This window comes from Anthonomus grandis, chromosome 4, assembly GCF_022605725.1.
Source record: "Anthonomus grandis grandis chromosome 4, icAntGran1.3, whole genome shotgun sequence".
Taxonomy (NCBI): Eukaryota; Metazoa; Arthropoda; class Insecta; order Coleoptera; family Curculionidae; genus Anthonomus; species Anthonomus grandis.
This window is the reverse complement of record NC_065549.1, coordinates 32,979,370-33,003,941: the sequence shown is the minus strand read 5'-3', so window position 1 is coordinate 33,003,941 and position 24,572 is coordinate 32,979,370. Positions and strand designations below refer to the sequence as shown.

General features: G+C 33.8%; 1 protein-coding gene across 2 annotated transcripts in view; it reads left to right on the top strand.

The window, feature by feature from the left end:
• Positions 1 to 3,117: 3,117 nt before the first annotated feature.
• LOC126735066 (uncharacterized) overlaps positions 3,118 to 24,572 on the top strand; it is a 207,905-nt gene continuing 186,450 nt past the window's right edge. For both annotated transcript variants that reach the window (XM_050438959.1, XM_050438958.1), the window contains exon 1: positions 3,118 to 3,320. In XM_050438959.1, coding sequence (XP_050294916.1) covers positions 3,186 to 3,320 — 135 coding nt within the window. In that variant the 5' untranslated portion in view covers positions 3,118 to 3,185. The remainder of the gene's footprint in view (positions 3,321 to 24,572) is intronic.

The following is a 24,572-nucleotide window of genomic DNA, read 5'->3' as shown; positions in this document are numbered from 1 at the left end:
AAACTTTTGATTTTTCCTCTTTATTAAGATGGTCATGTTTTATAAATTGGGTAATATCGAGATTCTTATTAGATGTAGTGTAATTATTATGGGATATTTCTGGGTTTGAATTAATTAAATTGTCTAAATGAAAAAATTCGAAATTATCTTTATGATAATCTGGTAAAATTTTACAGTCAATTGGACTCATTAATTCAACAGTAATATTTTCATCTGTGTTATTCTGAATATCAACACGTGCAAAACCATTTTCTGCTGTGCAGAGCGTTTCTGGTATGTATAAAGAGTCATTTATTGTTCCTTCAGGTATAATTATGTCAATAGTATCATGTGTTGTCACGGGTACCTTTGTGCTTAGAATTTCGTGGGCGTTGACCGTGATTTTAAATGTTGAGTCAGGCTCGCGATATGTGAATGACAAGGTTGTAATACCGTCTGACTTTATCAGCCTTTTATGATATAGGTCAATGTTAAACATAAATTTAGTTAATTCTCGAAGGCCTAAAATACCGTCATAATAGTTATGAAAATCATAGAGTATAAAATCGATCGAATCGTTTGTTTGCAATTCTGCAAAAGCTGGAATATTGGCTTTGTAGAGAACTTCTTTTTCTCCAACTCCGGTTTTTAATATAGATGAAAATTGATAGATTTTGTCAGGAAAATATTTTTCAGCTATGGAGGGTCGTAATATTGATGGATAACAGCCGGTATCTATTAACAGTTTAATTGGTGGGTTTTGAATTTCGATATAAGGGAGGCTATTAGTGACTTGTGTATTTACTTCGTATGTTATGTTAGGGTTTTCGAAGGGTTGGTAATAGGAAAATTTTCATTTTCTATTTGTTGGTCTGGAATAGGGAATGCATTCTCATCGTAAGAATATTCTGGTTCATATTCAAAATCGTTGTAATCTGTTGATGTACAGGGGTCATTTCTATTTGTTTGGTAAGAATTTAACTCATAAGGATTTTCAGTATTATTTCCATAATAATCGTCATTATCTTCACTGGGGTGGTAATTGGTTGTGACATTTTCTTCTAGATTTTTATTTTCCATTTGGAAAAGTTCTTGCGAAATGAAATTTCTTGGGCCAGATGGCTTAAAATAATTATTGGGGTGAATGTTAGAATTTGTTGGCATTGTATAAGATGTTCTGGTTGACATTGGCTCAGGTTTATCAAGGGGTGTTCGACCTGTGGGTTTGAAAACATTCTTTGGGGTACCGAAAACTTGTCGATTCGTTGGAAGAGGTCTCTGAGGCATTGGCCTAGGTTGTATTGGAACTGGACCTCGTGGGAAATTTGAATTTTGACTGAAATTCTGATAACTAGGTGGAATAAAATTCTGTCTATAGTTATGTTGTTGATAAAAGTTATTATTTGGGGTTCTAAAATTATTTTGATTTGGATATTGTATATTATTATTATGATTTTTGTGTTGCGAGTTATTCTGTGAATATGCTGGTGGTTTGTGTATTAATGTTGGTTGTTTGTTATGGTTTATTGGTATAAATGGTTTGTATAAATTTTGTGTATAATGGAAGTTTTCTTCCTCTGATATCATTGTCATTGCGGTTTCTATGCAATCTGGGTTTTTTAATCGGATAATACTTTGTAAGGGGTTGTTTAATCCTCTTATAAATGTTCTTAAACATATAGTATCGTATTGTCTAAGATGAATAAGTTTTGTTTCAGCTGTCATAAAATTATCATCAAAACTATTAATTTTTTGAGCTAAAGCACTACGCAATACTTGTAGTCTTTTTGCAAAATCTAACGGTTGTTCATTCTTATTTGGGATAGCTACAAACAAATCTTGTTCAAGGCATTCTATACTACGCTTATCGCCAAAACAATCTAATAAAGCAGTTCTAATATGTGCCCAGGATAATAATTCCATACGGCAACCTACTAATATTAGTGCACGGTCAATTAATTTCATTCTAATAGTTCTAATAAGGTAATTTTTTAAAATAGGATCTTCTTGGTTATCATATGTTTCAAATAGAAAATCTGCGGCAGAAATGAAATTGTTAAGGGTATTAGAATCACCATTGTAAGGGTGAATTGTATCAACGTACATTTTTAAAAGAGTGTAATTTATAGAATTTGATCTTGTAGTAGTCATTGTGTTAGATAACTCGGATTGTTCAGTGATTGTTTCTAAATGCGAATTTTGTTGTTGTAATTTGAGAGTTCTGAAAAATTCTTCAGCTAATGCGTCAACGTTTGGTTCACTCATAGAGTAAAATAAAATAATGTTATTAATTAAATAACATAAACTCAATTCTAAAATTAATTTTACTACTAAATTATTTGAATCTTTCTTCCTTTACGATAAAGAGAGAGTATATTCCGATAGGATTTGCTCAAAAGAAAGTTCAATGGTAATTTCAATAATATTCAATTGATAAAGATAAATTCAAAATAAGTTTTTCAAATATATGTTTCAATAAAAATTTTAAAATAACAATAATCTTAAAACTAACTTTCCACTCGCTCAATCCAAAGTAAGGGAAAGGGTTTGAAAGGAAATTGGCACTTACCTTTTTCCAATCAGATGAATCTCCGCGTTGCTAAGGTGCTGTGGTCGTGCTGCCAAATGGTGTTTCCACTGATCTCTCGTCTCAGAGCGATTCTAATAAGGTTTGATCTCAGCTTCCACGTTCGTATCAGGACCGAAGAGTTAAAACTCACGTTTTTACGATTGATCGTCTCGATGACGTGCAAATCTCAATCGAAAACTGCCCTGATCCTACCCGACTGCGCCAGTTATGTTTTCTGTCACGTTAATAACGTTTTAAAAAACTTTTATTTTGACAAGCCGCGATACAGTGTACTCTAAGCAAGAACGAAGATTACCTTAACTTAATATTACAAGTGATTATATAGACTAAATAATGCAAATAAAGCATGAAATACAATATAACTGAGTAAGCATATACATAAGCAAATATTATATATAGGGTGGCATAATTGTGTACATAACTAGTTCTAATAATAAACTTTAACGAGTCAGCTAAAGTTTTAAAATTCTTATTTTTTCATTCATTGTCAACATCATCACCATCAACAATAAAAAACCAATCTCTAATAAAGTTATTGTTTCAGGTGACGGACTTTCATTCAGTATATCCGTCTGGTATTACATACCAACCAGGACCTCCCGATTCACACGAAGCCATGAATAATCGAGATTTTAGGCAACAACGCCGAAAAAGGAGCTTTGAATTTATAATGGGACTAATTAATAATAACTCTAAGTTTGAAGTTATTAGGTCAGATTCAGTAATGAAACCTGAACGGATGTATAACCAGGTAAGTAATTTTATCTTATATTTTTGTATTCGCTGTTGTTAGTTTTTGTAACTATTTAGGTAAAGCAGATAATATTTATGTATGTAAAAACATAATATCATAATATAATTATCCTAAAAATTACAGCAAGTCTCATTTGTGTTTTTAATAGTGCAATGATAAAATAAAATTGTTATCTTCATCATTCTTAGTTATAATGATAAATGAATCTACACAATACACAAGTCAATATTTACTTAATTACATAATAATTACATAAATAATTAAGGCCTAAAGTCGTTCTTTTCAATATGTGACGATTTTTGTGGTTTGATATAATCTAAACAAACTGTTACAATTACTAACTATACTAAGTTAGTACATTATGTTATCTATTATGTATAGCCCGTACCAAATCCACGTCATGTGTGGCGTATTTTAGTTACCAACCTAATATATTTTCAGCGCGGTCAACTGATCGATTTCCCGTCCTTCAGTTCTATCAATAACTATAATTTTAACTATAAATAGATTAAATATTGACACGTTAATATATTTTTTACTTATACAATATTTTGATTTAATGAAAATATGTAAAATCCAGCGATATTTGTTATAATTAATGAACTGCATTAAAGTTTATTTGGCATGGACTATAAACGGGGTACAAAAATCTCATTTACTACGTTTCAAAGAGACCAATATACAAAATTGACAAAAACAAACTAAACATACAGTCATGGTCTCACAATTTATTTATAATAAATGGCTACACGTGTTTTGCTCTATCACACTACTGTCAGTAGTGCGAATTCTGTGAAATGCGTTTTAAATGCCTGATGATGCTCTAACTAGAGCAAAACTCGTATACCCTTTTATTATGACTGTGTGTTTTCTTTATTTTCGTCATTTATATATATGGAGTGATTACTTACAATAGCTTTATCAGAGGAACCAAAAAAAATCGCTGGAAACAAATTCTATCAGTTGGAGAGAAAAAGGAAAACAAAATAGTATATTAGCAGACATGTTTCTATTTACCCCAGCATTATAATGTTAAATAGCAAGTAGTATAGGAGTTTTTATAATATATATATATATATATATATATATAATATGACATTTCATACATTTATACTATAATTTATTAAATTATTAAAGACATATCGTTCAATGATTTCTTGTTTTTAAATGTAAGCCTAGAGGAATTAACTATAATTTTTTTTTAATAACTTTTGATATAGGAATTTTACCTGCCTTTAGCTCCTTTTCTCTGGGTGGGCTTCAGGATAAAAAAGTTCAATACACAATAAAAGTAGTCGAAAAAAATATTATTCAAAATACTGCAATAACAAGTTTCTAAAAGCTAAGCTTTTAAACACTAATACTAACTAAAAACAAACAAATGAGTAAAAAACTTAAAGACTTCTCGGTAACCTCAAGATCGAGCTAAAGTTGTCGTACGATTGACATTTGCAGTTCTCGACCTAATAGCATATTAGGCAAATAGGGATACAGCTATTTTTTTCCAGCTCAGCGCCGCATGCTTTGAGGCTTACAAAAAATATAAATTCATTGATATTAAAATTAGATATAAGTCCGACAGTATACAAAATACTTCCACAAAAAAGCATTTACCAAATAAATACTAATAACTAAATGAAAATAATATACCAAATTATATAAAATACGTAATATAAAGAAGAAAATACAGCTAGATCGAAAGCCGGCTCTGGAATTAAATAATTTTAGGAAGGGATCAGTAGTATGTTCATTGTCTAAATTTCATAAAAATAGGTAGTGTTTGGTACCAATGTAAAGATAAGACATAAGGCTATGTCTCTATTAAAGCTGTTTTTGGATTTAGGCCTTCAACATTACAGAATTTAATTTTTGAAAATAGGGTTCAAATTTAATTATTTGACCAGCCGATTTCTCAAATTCAAGAACAAAAATTAAAATTCTAATTCAACAGAGACATGAGAAATATGTTTTTTTGTTAAATAGTTTTTAAATTATACTTTTAGCTTAAACCGTTCAGAAAATATACCAGATATTCAAAGCATCATAAAGTCCATATATATTGTAGGTTTTGTAGTCACCAGACGAGAGATCCTATACTCTTAAACACCAAAATAATACACTCGTTAACGGGTAACAATACTTTATTGTACCAATCGTACAAGAAAACGGCTATATAGCTTAGACACGTGGAAGTCAACGACTTTTACAACCAGTCTCTGTCACGACTCAGGTGCAACCTAATCCGCCATAATGGATCGAATACATCCTGACAATTGACAGCCTCCCCTCCACTCTTGGAGTGAGTGAGAGGGCGATACAAGTCCCCACACACTCCCCTCCTAGTGCGAACGTTACAATTCAACAAGGTCACAAACATTATATAATATGCAAAGATTAATAAAATTATACATTAGCAACATTAGAATAACACAAAGTTACAAACACTATAATATGCAAAGATTAATAGAATTATGTATTTGAAAATCTCACTTGCTTTTTACGAGCGTAAGTTTTTAAAACCTTTTTGACCATTGGTACTAGCAAATCGCCAGGACCGTCCAAGTCGTGGGTTCCAGCCAAACTGGATGAGGCGACTGGCGAATTGCCAGCACCATTCGAGTCCTGGGTTCCAGCTAGACTCGAAGGGGTGGTTAAAGGAGGGTCGCTATCAAGTGTATCAGCTAACAAGTCTTCAGACATGAGATATGCCGGCTTAGGTAGCTCAACCGAGACGCTTTTCGTTTTCCCGTTGATATCGATATCAAACACCCTATCGGACGGTCTTTTAACAACCTTGTAAGGTCCGAAATAAGTTCGTTCGAGTGCCTTCGCAACAACATTGCGTAAGAAAATATGGGAGCATTCATATAAATTTTTGAAAACAAACGCGCGCCTCTTGTGGTTATATGTGACTGGAAGAGGCCTGACAAGTCGCATAAACTCACGAAACTCCTCAATGAATGTGCGATGATCAGGAGTAAAATCCCCTCCAAGAAAGAATTCGCCAGGCATGCGAAGTATCGTGCCAAACAAGAATTCGGCAGGCGATGCCTCGGTGTCAGCACGAACATGAGAGCGCAACCCTAAAAGAACCGTGGATAAGGTCCGCGTCCAGTTCTTGTCATTGTAACACTTCAAAGCGGCTTTAAGGGAACGATGCCAACGCTCGATCATTCCGTTTGCAGCGGGGTGGTAAGCAGTCGTATAGATGTGTTGAGTGCCAATAAGGCTAAGTAAGGCTTTAAATAAGGTGGCTTCAAACTCAAGACCCTGGTCAGAGGTAATAACTTTGAGAGACCCATAACGAGAGACCCATGTATCATAAAAGGCCCGCGAAACAGTTTGGGCAGATTTATCCGGGATTGGAATGGCCTCTACCCAACGGGAGAACCGATCAATCATTGTCAAAATATAATGGAAGCCGTTGCTTGGAGGCAGGGGGCCCACCAGATCAATATGTACGTGGTCGAAACGACCATCAGGGGTTACAAAATGTTCAGGAATAAATTTGACATGCCTAGAAACCTTGGCATGCTGGCAATCTAAGCAGGTTTTGCACCATAGTGCAACAATGTACTTCATGCGAATTTGCCTGTCAGTTGATTTGGTTCCACAATGGGTAGCTTTATGTATACGATCAAAGATCACGCGCCGTAATGGCAAAGGGATAAAGGGGCGAATGGAGTTGCCAGAGACATCGTAATATAAAGATGTCTTGTCAGGGCCAAAGTCGAAAGTTTTAAAACAGAAGTCTTTATGGGGGGTCTTAATAAGCTCTGCCAGTTCTTCATCTTTACTCTGCAAATCAGAAATTTGTTTTAGAGAGATGTCTATCGGTAGAGAAAGAGACTCAATACGTGACAAACAGTCAGCCACCACATTATCTGAACCTTTAAATGTATTCAATGCACGTAGTAAATTGGGAAATATATGAAAGTTGGCGAGATTGCCGGGGAGAAGCTTTGTCTGGACGCTGAAGAAAAGCGTAGATCAAGGGCTTATGGTCGGTCACAACCTTAAACTCCTGACCTTCAAGATAATGCTCAAAGTATTTAATTGCCTCATAAATGGCTAGCAATTCCCTATCGTAAGGACTGTATCGAGTCTGCCGAGGGGACAATTTCTGAGAATAGAATGCCAAAGGCTCCCAAGACTGCTTCGTTCCATCAATCGGTTCAGACAGTTGTTCGAGGGAAGCACCAATCGCAATGTCAGAGACGTCGGATACCACACGGAGTTCCGCACCAGCGCGGGGATGGTCTAGTAAGACTGCACTAGCCAGCTCCTGTTTAACTTTTTCAAAAGCTAGGACTTTGGTCATTTTTACGCGAGTCCTTGAAATATGCATTTAAAGGAGCTTGAGAGGAGGCCGCGGTAGGAATATTGCGATGATAAAAATTTACCATGCCTAAGAAGCGGCGAAGCTGAGAGACCGTAGAAGGCTTGGGGAAACTTAAAATGGCTTCAACCTTAGTAGGGATAAGAGATATACCACGATGGTTAATGCGATAACCCAGAAAATCGATTTTTATTAACGGCAAGATGTGGGATTTAAGCGAAGACCAAATTCTCTAAGTCTTTCGAAGACTACTCGTAAATGAGTGTGATGGTCTTCAATGGTTTTGGAAAATACCAAAATATCGTCCTGATAAGCAAAGGTAAAATCAAGATTGTTCAAGGCTTGGTTGAGATATCTCTGAAAGGTCTGGCTAGCACTACGTAAGCCGAAAGTCATGAACATGAATTCGAACAAACCGAAGGGAGTTATTACAGCAGTCTTTTCGATGTCCTCAGGAAGAACTGGAATCTGCTGATAAGCACGAATAAGATCAAGCTGGCTGAAGATTTTTTTACCATGTAATTCACTGGAGCAGTCATATAAATGGGGAATGGGATATTTATCCGGTTTGGTGACAGCATTCAACGGTCTATAGTCACCACACACCCGCCACTCGGTGTCACCCTTTTTAACCATATGAATGGGATTTGCCCAAGAGCTAGAAGAGGGTCTACACCTACCAGTGTTTATCCAATGCTGGAACTCCATTTTTGCATACTTAAGCTTCTCAGGCGGTAGCCGATGAGCCCGAGCTGACAAGGGAGGTCCTGAGGTAACTATATGATGGAAAACTTTAGGAATTTTTGGAGGAATATTGCAGGAGCTGCCTGTAATTTCTGGGAATTCTGAAAGAATTTTTTTGCACTCACTATCTATCAGCACACAATGTATGGAGTGTACAGGAGCCTCTTTGACAATTCCTTTAGAGCATAGCTCAGTTGAAGTGTCCAGTAAACATTTCCTGCGTAGATCAACCGCCAAATTATACTGAAAAAGTAAATCGGCACCAATAATGGCATATGGAACCTCCGCGATTTACAAAAATTCCAGGATATATCGCGCCGCAGTCCCAAATTCAAAGTACGAAGCGCCTCACCATAAGTATTTATGAAGCTATTATTAGCGGCATAAAGTTATAGCCGAGCCGGTCTGTCGCGGAACCTAGGATCGACTGGCACTAGCGAAATGTCCGCACCGGTATCGACAAGATAAAGTTGACCTGTGGTCCTGTCACGGATATGAAGACGTCGAGAAGGTCCAATCACACCTTTACCTGCCGCCTCCAAACAGGAAGGTGTAGAACTTAGTTTTTTGGCTTAGCCGAAAATTCCGCGAACATTTTACACCACTCTTTGCACGGAAGAGCGTTACTCGGGTATTTCTGATGCGCATAACATAACTCGGATTTCGCAGAATTACCCCTGCGACCCTGATTGGACCCAGACCGTGACCGACCGCGACTGCGTAAGCGTTTAAATTCCGTTTGCATTTGCTTAAATGATTCCATCATGGTGTCAAATTTTGCCTCGAGCTTTTGAAATTCAGAGCGGTCTGCCGGCAATGATGGCACGGGTTTTTTAAACATCCCGAAAGCTTGGGGAAATTCAGCGTTCGAACCAGGTTGACACGAAATCTTGTCGGCGATAGTGGCTAAAGTTTCAAGGTCCTTGTCTGATACAATTGTTAGAATGTCGCGCTGTTGTTGCGAAAGACAATCGAGAAAGATTATTTTAAGAACTTGATCCGAGAGGTTACTTTCATTCAAATCACGAAGTTGACTCAATACTATAGAAGGTTTGCAATTAACATCGACACGACCCTTTAATAACTTTTTTAAGCTGTTCTCCTTAGATAATGAAAAACGTGAAACAAGCTTGGCTTTTGCTTGTTCAAACGCATCACCCGGAAGCGGACTCGATTTAATAATTGAGCTGATACATTTGAAGGCTTCCGCATCGTCAATAGCCATAACTAAATAATCGAATTTTGTAGAATCTACACTTATATTGGCACGGCGGAAAGCGGCATCAACCTGAAAAAGCCAGCACTGAATGTCAGAAGTTATAATTTTGGGAATTTTAGGCGAAACAGCGTCGATGCGGCCTTCATTACCGCCATTATCGGCAATAACGTTAGCCAGGGTGTCCCTGACATCACGTAGTTGAGCATTAGTTTGATCTAATTGCACTTGTGGCTCTTCAGCCGACATTATGGCAACAAAATGAATAATATATGTGAAATAAATGAATGAAATAAAAAAGTATGATCTAATTTTAAATTAAAAATAGTTTCCAACACAATATTTAATAAAGTAAAAACAGTGACGATAATTGATCAAAAGGGATGATTATTACATACCCATAATAAAAAACTAAAGAAATTTAAACTTTTGTACCTTTACGCACTGCACTGAAGTATCAAATCAGCTGATCCCTCAATCACAAGTTTGAAGTTTGAAATCAGCTGATCCTGCTGTCGACGACGAGATGCGAGAGTCAAGTGGCGAAACATCGCGCCCCAAAATACAGCAAGCAGCCAAACATCCGGCAACCGGCAAACAGCAACCGTACGAACACTACCAACAAGTGCGGTTAACAGTCGAACTGAACCGGACGCACACGATGGCAGATGGGAAAAATTGGCGGTAAGGATACTGAAGACGGCACAATTTTTCAATAAAATTTATTAACCACACAACTGAGCGATCACATCACCGTTCCAGGGTAAAATTACCAAATAGCGTACTAGTTCACTGCGTACAAGAAAACGGCTATATAGCTTAGACACGTGGAAGTCAACAACTTTTACAACCAGTTTTTGTCACGACTCAGGTGCAACCTAATCCGCCATAATGGATCGAATACATCCTGACAATTGACAACCTCCCCTCCACTCTCGGAGTGAGTGAGAGGGCGATACAAGTCCCCACAATATTTTGGCTAGTGGTGGCCTCTTAAGAGACGAATCGTGACTTATTAGAATTATTACTTTTGATTTTTATTTAATATTATTTGCACGAGACGTAGCATCTATCTGCAGCAGTGGTATACACATATAGACATATATGGTATACACTGGTATAGCACAGCTGAACGTGTGGAAATGATTTTGATTTATGGTAAGAAAGATAAGTTTTTGTTAAGAGCTTACGTATTTGACCAAAGACATCCGAAGAGAAATGTAAGCCATGTACATTCGCCACCTAGTCGCAAGATTTCATGAAACTGGACTGTCACAAATAAAAAAAGGCATGAAACAAGATCACAGGATAAAGTTATGCAAAAAAAGTACTCGGACTAAAATGCAATAAATCATAACCTTATTGACTCATCAAACAGCTACAGTAACTGGATTTTCCCGCGAATTTATACGAAAGGTATGAAAATTACACAAATGTCAACCCTATAAAATGCAAATCCTTCAACAAGACAGAAGAATTATTTTTATGAGGAAATCAATAAAAGAAAATGTGGCAGTATATATGACGAAATATATACTGACATGCTGGAAAGAGCTTTTAATTAATCATAAAAGAATAGATTAGAGAATAAGATAGACGTACATAACAATTTATCTTTACAAGAAAATCTTTTACATCTTAGCAAGATAAGGCACATCCTCATTATATGGTTCCAGCTAGGCAATGGTTAGAAAATAATTATTCTAATGAATGGATTAAAAGAAGTTCTGTTGTAAGACCTTCTATATATTCGAATTTATTGCTATCTAAAATCTATTGTTTTACTACCTGACTTAACAGAGCAACTGAGAGAATAGATAAAGAATGTCGTTTTCCAGAGATCCTTTTTCGAGAGCCGTTTTTCACGTTAGGAATTTGAAAATATACTTTACTATTTCCCTGAAAACAATTTTTTTAACATTTCTCAAATTCATGATAAAAAAAAAATAATTTAATTAAGTAATGTTTTTTGTCCGAATTCTTTCGAAGCCGCATATTCGATAGCCAAGCTCAGAAATGCATGGTTTTCTAGATAGAGAGTGTTAAATCTTAAAAAAAAGCATTCTGGTTTAATGTAGTAATATTATCTTTAGTGATAGGAAGTTTATTTAATTATATTTGAATATAAATTGATTCAGTCAGTAGCGGCTGAAACACAACTAAGCCAACAGTTTTGACAAAAAAAATTACGTCAATTACTTTCCTTGTAAAGTTTTGTTATTTCTTTATATTCAACATGTAAAAATAAAACTTTTTTATTCCTTGAATTATTTTTGAAAAAAAAAACCAAATTATTCTCTAATTATATACGTGAAAGAATTCGTCCATCATCTCAAAGAGACCTACGTAACTAGTAATAGATGACCTGCTAAGTACTTTGCGAGTTTTTTATTTTTTTCTCTATTATATACGAATATAGTTTAAATATTGTTTTTTATCAGTTATGGGAGTGAATTTGTATAACTAGTAATGACTTCTGTATTTTGTTATAACCTAATCTGTAGCGTAGAAAACTATTAACTCTAGAGCTACTGAGAGTGCGGGAGTTAGGAATTCTGAAAAACAGATTCTGATTTCATATTTGAATATACATGATACTTTCCAGTACCATTCTAACTGTCATTGACCGTAAGTAAAATAGGTTCTTGCAGCTGGTGGTATATGCAACCCTCTACGCGTAGGCTACTTATTTTTCGATATAGATACAATTTGACTATGGTTGATCTTTATATATTTTACAGTGTTTAAGTAAAGTAACATAAATTAATATGTCTTGCATTCATCAGAGCTCGCTTGCATGCAGATAAACATGTTTACTAAAGTCGTTCAGATGGTTTTAGACTTATTTCATAATCACTATCCTCTTACATAGGTGTAGTAACTACTTTTTATTAGCGGAAAAGATTTAATACTTTTTATCTATCTTATATCTTTTTATCTTTGTAATAAAAAGTATTGCAGGCATATCTGTTGGCAAAGGGGGTCTGCAGGTATGTAAAGTTCTATGCACGCTCGTGTGCTATATAAAGTTAATCGTTTACTTATCAGTATTAAATAAATTGATTATTAGATAATTTTTATTTAATTATTTGCACTCACGAATTTAATACCTTTGGTAAATGGTACCTTTGGTAATTGACGGGAAAATAAGAACAATAAAAACAAGTATTTTAACGGTGACCAGTTAACGACCACCAGTAACAAAAGAGAAGTTATGATACCTTATCGGGTCGAGTAATAACATCGTCGATATTTCCTTTGTTTTAGATTAATTGTATTGTATTAAATTGTACCCTGGATTCTGGATTACATTAAAAATTATTTTTAAACCTTTATGGGGCAATAAATTTTCCTTTTGCTCATTACGAAAAAGCGAATAACAATCAAACAGTTCAACTGATAAATCGTAAAAAGAGCCATTAAACGTTCTCTCTAATTACCAACATTAATTTTTACCCGCACAATGACCGACCTTTTCAAGCATTTAAATAAAATCGTTAAATCTAGGGAAAAATTTATTATTCTTATTCAGTTGATTCCATAAGTTTTTTAGTGTTGCGCATTAAAATCTTAAAAATTATAGAAATAATAAAATATAATAAATTTAAACTCATTTTCGAAAGTTTTTTAAATTTCAGAATTATGTTAAATTTGTTGTTAGCATCAAATTAATTTTTAATGCATAATTTAAATGGCTATGGTTTGTGTTAAACTTAATAAAGTACGATTACATAAGATAAGTAACATAATCTTCCAATTATTACCAATGTAATACATTTTATTACATTTCATACTTTATTGCTCAATTAAAAAAAATTGCATGCATAATAACAAATAATATATCTTGGATCCGCTCCTTTTTCTTTTTTATATAATGAGTAATTTCTAATCTGGAGTAATTTCTTAAGATTTAACAGAGTTACACTTAGTTACACTTAGATACTTATTTGGTAAATGGTCCTGGAAGTCCGAAATAATATGCCTGTTAGTTGCCATATAATTAAGTAGTTTTAGCACTTACTTATGTATGATATAAAAAAATTAATGTATATTGTTTTAGTAACTGATAAATGTATTATTATAATTATTTATTTATTTATTTAACGAGTAGTGTTATCTGCACATAAGACTTATCTATTAAATAGGATAAGTAATTGTAAAATTGTATAATTGTATAAAAGCATATATCAATAAATTTTTTTATAAATAAACAACTACAATGTAAATGATTTTTTATTAATAATTTTATTAATAAACAATACATATAGATACAAAACTTTCAGTCTTTATAAGGCTTATGATAAAAAATTACTCTTAAGGATTTGGTGCCAGTTATTTTGTTTAATAACTGTTTTAATGATTGAAATAAAATGTTGTTAAAAAAATATACGACATAAAAGTTTTAAAATGCTTTATATCATTGTACATGATCTATGAAAGACTTCAAAAATCACTACAGTTTTTTTTTTCGATTATTTGCGAAAAACGTAATCCATAATAAAAAGGCAGTAAAAATTAAATAATTGGCGTTGCCTTAATTAATCACTTGTATAATGATTTTGCTTCTAAAAATGGTGAGAATTTGGCATTAAACTAACTAATTTGATTTTTTTGCAATCAAACTATTGCGATCTATCCATTTTTTTCATTAGAAAAACGCATAGATATATTACAGATTTTATACAGTATTTAAATATGGTTCCAGAAGTGCAGATGTTAGTTAAATAGTCATTTTCTAATTATAATTTAGTTACCAACAAGTTCGATTTTTTGAGTTATAGGACAAGATGCTCTGAGAAAAAACAATAGTTTATTCAAAAATTAGTGGCTAGTTATTATCTTGTAAAATTCGGCGCTTATTTGAAAAAGCTTTAGTCTATAATAAATATGGTAGTATCGATATATGGAAATAAAAGCGCTGACGATAGAAGATCACGTATTCAATCCTGTTTACCAATTTACACGTACTCTTTTGCCGTAACGTTTCCCTTCTGCAACAACCGCGCCGCTTGCTCCCGAACTTGGCTGACTTTTATGCACAGAATTGTGCAAAGGTTATAAAAAAAAATAATATGCAACACTGAGTCAGTTAAAAATTTGTGAAAAAAAGTGTTATATATAGCTATAAAACTATCGTTACACAATTATACAGTGGTTTCATTTCAAAACGAACCACCCTTGCAAACTTCTTAAAAAAAGCATGTCAATTCAGATATACAGGGACGTTTAATTGTATATTTGATAAAGTTCTGTCAATGACCTCCTAACCTCCAGCTAACCTCACTTGGATATGTCAAATGAAATCCCCCATTATGTTACACATCATTGTAACTAGCATTAAAATGTCTATTCAACAGTGCCAGAAAAAATTAATTCGGTTTACGTGCCAGCGAATAGTGACCAAAAATGTCTGGTATTAATGGATACTTATTAGTGACGTCATACTCTGGTATGTTAAATGTAATGTAATACATCATTTTAAAATGCGTACAATTTACGACCCAACAGTATATAAAAAATTAAATTTTATAGACGTATAAACAGTAAAGGTGTAAATATGTAGTGTTTAAAAAATAAACAATTTAGTCAGCTTACAGAATTTATTTTATTAAGTGCTCAAAATGTGCCGCGTTATATTACCGCGAGACAATAGTAAAGTCTGTTTTGAAATTTCTTACGAATATTGGTAAATGTTTGTCCACTAATATCTCTACATTCGCCAGTAATTTGATTCTTTAAGTTATTAATATTTTCAGGTAGGGTTTTATAAGCCTTGCTTTTTAAATGCCCCCAAAAAAAAAATTTTGTGATGTTAAGTCCGGAGACCCTGCGAGTCATTCAATTGTACCATGCTTACCAATCCACATCCTTGGAAAGTGATCATTAAGCTTATGAATAGTTTATTAAGCTTATTCGTGTTTATTACCACACAATTTTACTGGTAAATTGCTTCAACTTGCATCCATTTTTTTGACACACATTTTTGGTGACTATTTTTTTATTCGTTAACCGATTTTATTCTTTTTAGTATGCTTAAATAGGAAATTGTAGGTCTTTTAAAATTACATATCACACATAGGATATCCATTTGAAATACACAAGTTTGACGTCGATAAACTATCCAATATTTCCAGACATTTTTGGTCACTATTCGCTGGTACGTCAATGGATTTAATTTTAATAGTGAAGAAATAGTCCATACTTGCAGTGGAATCGTAGGTTAAGGTAAAATGAAAATCCTTCAGTTTCATTTCAGACTCCCTCTACTTATTTATTAAACATCGATTTAATTTTGTTTCGAACTGTCAAATAGATATTTTAATGCTGCTTACAATGATGTGTGACTCGATGGGGGTTCCTGTTTGACATAGCAAAGTCAGGTTAGACTAAGGTGAGGAGGTGATTGATATAATTCTGTCAAACATAAAATTACCCGCCTCACTGTATATTTAAATTGACGTGTTTTTTTAAGGGTGGTTTGTTTCAAAATGAATGCACTGTATATGCAGACAAGATTATAACTAATAAAATGTTACCCATAATAAAAGATAACTACGTGTTTTTTTACAGACTTTTATTATAAAATAAACCTTACAAACAGACGAGACGAGAGAGAGCTAAATAAAGCCTAATAACATTCAGACAGATATTCAATCAGGTTAATGAAATATAAAAGATAAACTTACAACGGATCGCGATGCGTGGAGACAGTAAAGAAATTTTGAAAAATAATAGATTTATATATAGTATGTACAATTTATTGTCAACCTTTTGTAAGTGGCGGTTTCTTCTTGAACCAACTAATGAGGATCGGAAATGGCTAGTTTAAAGACATGGATAGCTTTAGTGTCCGGAAAATTAAACAAATTTACTGATTGGCCGTTCAGATCATGAACTAAAAAGTTATAAGTTACAAAAATATTACAAATGCTAAAAATAAATGTATAATAAATAATACAACAAAAGATTGTTCTAATATCGTTGTTGGTTAAAGCTACTTGTTGCTGCCTAAGATTCTGAGAACTTGTGGCTGTCGTTGGTTTGGCGAACTTAAATGTGGAAATAAGTGTGATATCGTCCGCAAATCTGTAGACTGGATTGACAGTGGTTTCTAGCAAATCGTTGATATATATCAAGAAAAGGGTGGGGGATAGAATGCATCCTTGAGGAACTCCAGCGTTAATATTAAATTTGTCGGAGAGGTATCCATCGACGGCTACTTGGATTGTTCGTTGTTCAAGAAAACTTTTGATCCAATTCAATAATGAGTTTTGTATGCCGATTGAGGAGAGCTTGGTTAGTAGTCCCTCATGCCACACTCTGTCAAATGCCTTGGAAATGTCAAGAGCGACTGAGCGGGACTCGCCGTGCTTCTCCATGGCCTCCGTCGACAAGTGTGTGACGTAGGCCAGAAGATCGCCGGTGGATCTAAGCTTTCGGAAGCCGTATTGATGATCGCTGATTAGTCCAGATGATTCCAGATATCTTAACAGTTGTTGGTTGACGGCTTTCTCCATAATCTTCGATATTACTGGAACTAGTGCAATCGAACGGTAATTGGAGGGCATCGTCTTCTTACCCTTTTTGGGTACAGCTTGCACTCAAGCAGTTTTATTGGAAATTGGCCCTGCTTATACGATGCCGTGAACAGTCTACATAAGGGAGGAGTCAATTCGTCTGCACAACGTTTTAGTATTAGGGCTGTAATTCCATCGGGTCCCGAAGCTTTGTTGGTGTCTACGCTTTTAAGAATTTTATTTATAATTCGTTGGGGAAACAAAATTTCTCCCATCGATTAATTCACCCTTGGCAAATATGGCGGTATTTTGCCTTGCGAGTACAGAGTAGAATTGGACGCGAAGAGTTTACCCAGTAAGTTGGCTTTTTCCCTTGCTGTTACCGAGATAAAACCATCATCTGTTGTTAGGGGTGGCAAGGCCGACTTAGCAAATCCTTGACTAACGGCTTTCGATACCGACCAGAAAGATCTTGTTCCATTTGGGCAGTTTAGCAGTTTGTTTTTGATCCTGTTGTTGTGACTCTCTTTGCATTCATCAATAATTCGTTTGCAGCTATTTCTGGAGGCTAAAATTCGATTTCGATGGAAGGATGTTGACGCCATTTGCGATATGCTGCGTTTTTAGTGTTTACTGCCTTTTTGCAATTCAGATTGAACCATTGCTTGTTGTTTGATCCGCATTTAGTAGAAAAAGGGATATAAGCTTTCATTCCTGCCAAGATCGTCTCTGTAATTTGGTTTGCACAATCTGAGATGTTATTGGTTCTAAAGCAGACTTCTTTCCAAGGGAATGAGCGATAAAATTCCCGAAGATGGTTCCACTCTGCTGATTTAGAGTAACATACCTTCCGCGGCATCGGAGGATCCTGCGTTTTAACCTCCAACTGGCAAGAGACTGTTATCAATTTGTGGTCCGATGTTCCTAGGGGGGCATGTACTGATACAGTGTACGAGTCAGGGTCTGAAGCCAAGACCAGATCTAGGAGACTCGCGAACTCGCCGTCTCGATCGGGGATTCTGGTAGGTTCCTCCACAAGCTGCGTAAGCCCGCATATGGTGGCAAATAGCTCAGCTTCTCGTCCTTCATCGTCGTTCTTGTTGCAGAAGCGCAGCCAGTTGATATTGTGAACGTTAAAATCACCCATGACGATGATTTCTACGCTAGTATTAGATATTGAAAATATTCTAAATTTATATGGTACAAAGTTCAAAAGTCATTACATTATCGAATTACTAAATATTTAGTTTTCAAGTTATAAAACATAATGGAAAAGGAGTATTATGAGCCCAGCTTGTGATGTTTTTTTGAAAATGTATCTAAGCCATAGATGAACGCTTATGTTGTTTATTGTTGATAGGGGCAAGAGATAAATTCAGATGTCAGACCGGATATCATTTTTATAAATGAAAAGAACGCAATATCAACATAGTGCATTTCTACTATAGGATTTTACGAAAAAAATATTAATACTGCCTCGAGATCTAAGAAACCTGAACTAAAGACAGAGCAGTAAATGAAATTGATTCAAATGATAATACCATATTATAGTCTACTACATGACATCTATTTATTTTTATCGTGACATCTATTTAAATTCTTTAGAATCCAATGGAAGTCAATTGGGTCAAAAATTATTATCCATAGGATGTCCGTTATTAATCCGTGGAGATTTTAACTTAGTTTAGACTAATACTGGACATCCATTTGTGTATATGTGGTTAAAAATTTAATTTATTATTATATCCGACATATATTAAAACATCTGTTGTGTATAAAAGAAGGTACTAATAACTAATAACAAATATACCTATGAGAGCAAGCGTTTTCTGTGTATTTTAATTTTGGTAGACTTGTTTTATTAATAATATCATTTGTTATAATATATAGACAAATATTTATAAAATGATACTTCTTATTCTATATTTTGTTGCGGTATCTGATAATATTTAGTGCAAAACAATGTCAAACGCTTTCGACAAATTAAGAAAAACGTCAATACAATGGCAATTAAATCAATAGTTATTCTGGTTGATGAGTATAAGAATGAGTTAATAAGGATCATAATACTAAAATAATCAAAGATGGAATAAAGAAAAAATGGAATAAAATCAACGTAAAAATTGTGACAAAAAAATAATCTTAATAAATTTTTTATAGAAATGAAATCAAGTACAAGGGTAACTTAAATTGTTTCTGTCATCCTCCACTAAATTTATTTGAAAAATCATCTATCCTACATGTTTGGATTTTCGATCTTTGTTTGATATTTCTTTTGTTCTTGGTTCTTGTTGACATAACAATTCTCCTAGTTTTGTAATTATGTGATTTTAATGTTTGTATAGATCCTGTTTAGTCCCTTCTCATGCTTCTCAATATGCCCTTTTATTTATTTTTGGTGACTAACTTTTGACCTTGCCAGTAGCACGATAGCTTATTATATGTTGTGATGAAAACCCTCATTGTATATTCCTGATTATTGACATCTTATATGTCCGAAACATGTAGGATAGATGATTTCTTAAATAAATTTAGTAGAGGATGACAGAAACATGTTTAGTTACCTTTGACTTATTAACTCCACTGCAAGTATGGACTATTTCTTCGAAATCAAGTAAATTTAGTAAGTTTTAACGGAACATACGAACGTCAGAATCTGAGGGTTTGTAAATTATCTATATAAGCGCTTACTGGAGAAGATTGACTGTAAAATTGAAAAACCCCAACCGCTCACTGGATTTACAGGTGGCGAATGAGCTTTCGAGCTGGTAGACAAGTCTTCTATTCGTTTCGTCCTAAATTACTTAAAATTTCATAGTAAAATTTAGTCGACCATTGTGAAATTTTATGTGTGTGTATTGCCCTTATTAAGAAGAGGATTCTCTAAAGATTTGAGGTGCATACTTTTGATCGCAATAGTGTTGTATTAAGTTTTATTATCAAAATAATATCATAACTTAGTGGCTTTCCTTAAATATCAATAGGTTGCAAATTAAGGGCTTTAGTCTAATACTTAATTATTGAACCATTTAAAAACAAACTATAAAGAATCTTACTGTTAGTGAATTCTGCAATCTCATCAAGGATGCTAACTTAGATGAAACCGGTGAAATTACACAGGAGCTAAAAGATCAAATCGAAGTATCTAACAATGCTAGTGAATCTAAAAATAAAGTTATTAAGGTGCAAGAGAAAGTAGACTGATTAGAAGCCAAAATCAGAAAATTGTTAAAAACATTGTTGTTTTCAAGCTAACCATTTCTAATAAAGACACTTTTATCGAAGAAAACTTAACCAAACTTACCAAGCTTATTAATGAACACCTCAATATGACTAATAAAAGTAATAATTTATACTTTGTAAATATACAATGATATAATACTATAATATATTTATAGTATACAGGGTGTCCCAAAAGTAGACGTCCAAACGAGAGGAGGTGATAGAGAAGATCATTTGCAATCAAAAAAACCCTATATACTATTATCCGATTGTTGATGGTTTAAAAGTTATTTCCATTTTTCACATTTTTGTAAAAATCGCTTCATACATCATGCACAAAATTTATTACAAAAATATCATAATTTATTTACTTAGTATTTAGTGCGAGTGTGACCCTAAGGAGTGCATTCTTTTCGTAAATATGATTTGGATGCATAATTGTTTCTTTCACTAGTAAGAAAAAAATAATTTCTCAATATGTTTAATTTTTATTTAAAAATTATTTGCCTTATAAGTGAACCTGGCAGAAACAAATTTACTACAAAAAGTTAAAAATTATCAGGAAAAGTTACTTATTTAATGAAGATTCTCATATGGTGAAATACTTTCAGATAAGTGATACGAGTCTTTTTTGATTGACATTTTTATTAAACTAATCGTTTTTGGACAAAAAACAAAATATTGTAATACTAAATAATCTAATTCTAAATAATGAAAAAAAAATAATTTATTGCTATTAAACATCACAATAAATGTTCAAAATGCGAACCACCTGCCCTAATATACATTCGGCAACGGCGGATGAAATTACTTTTTATGCGCCGAAAAGCTCTGTCATTGTTGGTAATAACGTTGGCCGCTTGTCTTATTTTTCTTCGCAGTTCTACTTCAGTCTGGCTTTCATTGATAAAAACAAGTTCTTTGAAATATCCCCATAAAAAAAGTCTAAGGGGTTCAGGTCAGGCGAACGCGGCGGCCATTGGATGGTTCCCTTCCAATCCATCGATTATTAAAAGTAGTATCAAGATGTTGCTTTACAATTCGGGCAGAGTGAGCAGGAGCTGCGTCGTGTTGCAGCCACATGTCTCGCCGTGTTGCTACAGATACATCTTCAAGTAAATCGTTCAAGTTATGTTGCAAGAATAAGAATGTAAATAATTTCCGCCGTTAAGTCTTCCTGGTAGCTCGAATGGTCCAATTAATTTGCCTTCAATGATCCCTGCCCATAGATTGACTGAAAACTGATGCTGAAAACGATCATTTCTCACTATATTAGGATTAACATAGTCACAATAATGCAAATTGTGTATATTAAATATCCCTGTTCTTTTAAAACTGCTTTCGTCACTCCACAAAATGTTTTTAAGAAAATTAGAGTCTTCTCTATTACGCTGCAGCATTTGCCGACAAAACTGAATCCTTTTTTCATAATCAGTGGGCAGAAATGCTTGAACACGTTGCACATGATAAGGATATAACAGATTTCTTTGTAAGACTCGATGAACTGTGGATTTGGGTCCTGAACGTCTTGCTATGCGACGAACACTTGTTGTTGGATTCTCTGTTGCAAATTCCACAATATCATCTTCATCGTTATCATTTCTAGGTCTTCCTACTCTCCGTGGCTGACCAGGAATGATGCCTTCCAAGTAACTCTGATGCACATTTATGAAAACCCTATGGTCAGGATAGTGATTTCGACCGGGAAAGCGTCTTTCATATTCTCGGGCAGCAGCTCGAGCATTTCCATCACAAAGCCCATAAACATAGTGCATTTCTGCATATTTGTGGGAACTATAAGCCATTTGTGAAGGTTTACTTATAATAGTAGCAAAGGAGTTAAAACACGAAAAACTCTGAAAATAGAAACAGCAAACAGTCTAAGTATAAGAAATATAGCCTAATTTGTTGAAAAACCAGAAAGAAACTAACTAGATTCGCGACAGGGAAACGGTATGTTGATCTTAAAAATTATTTGAAAAAGAATGTTTAGTTTTCTTATCATAAATATTTAACCGTAAAGAATCTGCATAAATAAAGCAACTTTTTCTGATAGCTGTTTATTTTTGGTCGAACACGTGCTTTGTAGCAGCATCAATTCAAACGCAAAAATGTGTATGTAAAACTTAAACACATTAGGAAATTATCATTTTCTAAGTAGTGACAGAAGCAATTGTTTTGAATGCAATTATTACTTATGAAAAAGTACACTATTTACGAATACCACGCAAATACGTGAGGATATTCTTTCTATGAGTTCTTTACAGAATTCATGACACTATTTTTATAAAAAACAGAAAAACGGTAATAACTTTTAAACCATCAACAATCGAATAATAGTATATGGGGTTTTCTTGATTGCTACTGACCTCCTCTATCGCCTCCTTTCGTTAGGACGTCTACTTTTGGGACGCCCTGTATATATAATATAACTCACCTATAATTATTAAGTTTATTTCCTATTTACGAACAATAGATATATTTACACATTACACAAACAAGCTTAAGAGGACTGCTGTATCTATAGCACATGACAGTTCATATGAAGGCAGAGAGATGCAAAAAGTTCTACTTCACTGTTTTAAACCAGCTGAGAAGCAAAGCCTAGAACCAAATATTTAAGATATCACCCCTACAAATTTAGAATTTGCCAAGGACTTAAACCTGGGGATTTTAAATGACGTCGGCATTTTTGTGAGTGGTATACACGTGCCTGTGAAGAGGATTTTAATTTTCAATCAAAAATAATATGGTCCGACGAAAGTATGGTCACAAATAATGGTATCTTTAACCACCGCAATAGTCATTACTGGGTCCAACAAAATCCGCGTGTTAAGAAAATATCTAGACATCAACAACGTTTTGGGTTTAATATGTGGTGTGGAATTTTAGGAACCAAAATACTAGGTCCATTTATTTACCATTATTCATTAACAGCAGAACGATATCTTAATTTATTGCAAAATGATTTAGAAGACTGCTTAGATGATTTACCTCTGGCACAAGTCAATAGCTGTTGGTTTCAACAAGACGGGGCTCCTGCACATAATTCTGGGCAAGTTCGACAGTACCTTTCGCAGCGTTTTCCTGAAAAGTGGATTGGAACCTCCAGTGAAGTGTCTTGGCCAGCGGGTTAATTTATTTGCTTTTTTCGTTATTTTTAAAATGTGTTCATTATTTGTTGCATATCGTTAGAAAAATCATAAAACATTTGTCTATTACTGGTTACGTTTTTTTATTTATAAGTAGTACAATGTACAATGCAAATCAATGCTTCATTTAGCTTCATCACTCTCTAAATAGATATTAAGAAAAATATGACAGACTCGGTAACAGGTATTTACATACGTCAAAGCATTTGTTTCCAAAGCTTACTTAAAAAATATGCTAAAAAAATAGAAAATTTGCATTTTTCCTTTCAACTAAAAAAAAAAAATGTGACATGTGATACATCATTGAATTTGTAATAAAAAATGGAATCAGATACAGGGTGTACTTTCTTTTCGCGCCATATAAAAAAATAAAGTTGATGATGGTTTCTCGAAAACGAAACGTCGGATATCAAATTTAAAAGCGCCATCACGTACTACATTAAAAGTGTCAATATGAAAGTGTCAATAGTTTTTTGATATCTTTTAAAATAAAGCCAGGAAAAAATAAAATCGATATTGGCAAATTTTTGTTTTTTCCAAATATCTCAGCAGGCCATGGACATTTTTTAAGTTTCTCAACGGCATGTAAATACGCTTCAAAGTGCACAACTTTTTCCTAATTTAACCGAAGCTGTATCTCCAACAGGTACCGAGATCCCCATGCTTAGGATCCTTATCTTGGACACCCTGTATAATGAGTAATTTCTAATCTGGAGTAATTTCTTAAGATTTAACAGAGTTACACTTAGATACTTATTTGGTAAATAGTCCTGGAAGTCTGAAATAATATGCCTGTTAGTTGCTATATAATTAAGTAGTTTTAGCACTTACTTATGTATAATATAAAAAAATAATGTATATTGTTTTAGTAACTGATAAATGTATTATTATAATTATTTATTTATTTATTTAACGAGTAGTGTTATCTGCCCATAAGTCTTATCTATTAAATAGGATAAGTAATTGTAAAGCATATATCAATAAATTTTTTTTATAAATAAACAACTACAATGTAAATGATTTTTTATTAATAATTTTATTAATAAACAATACATATAG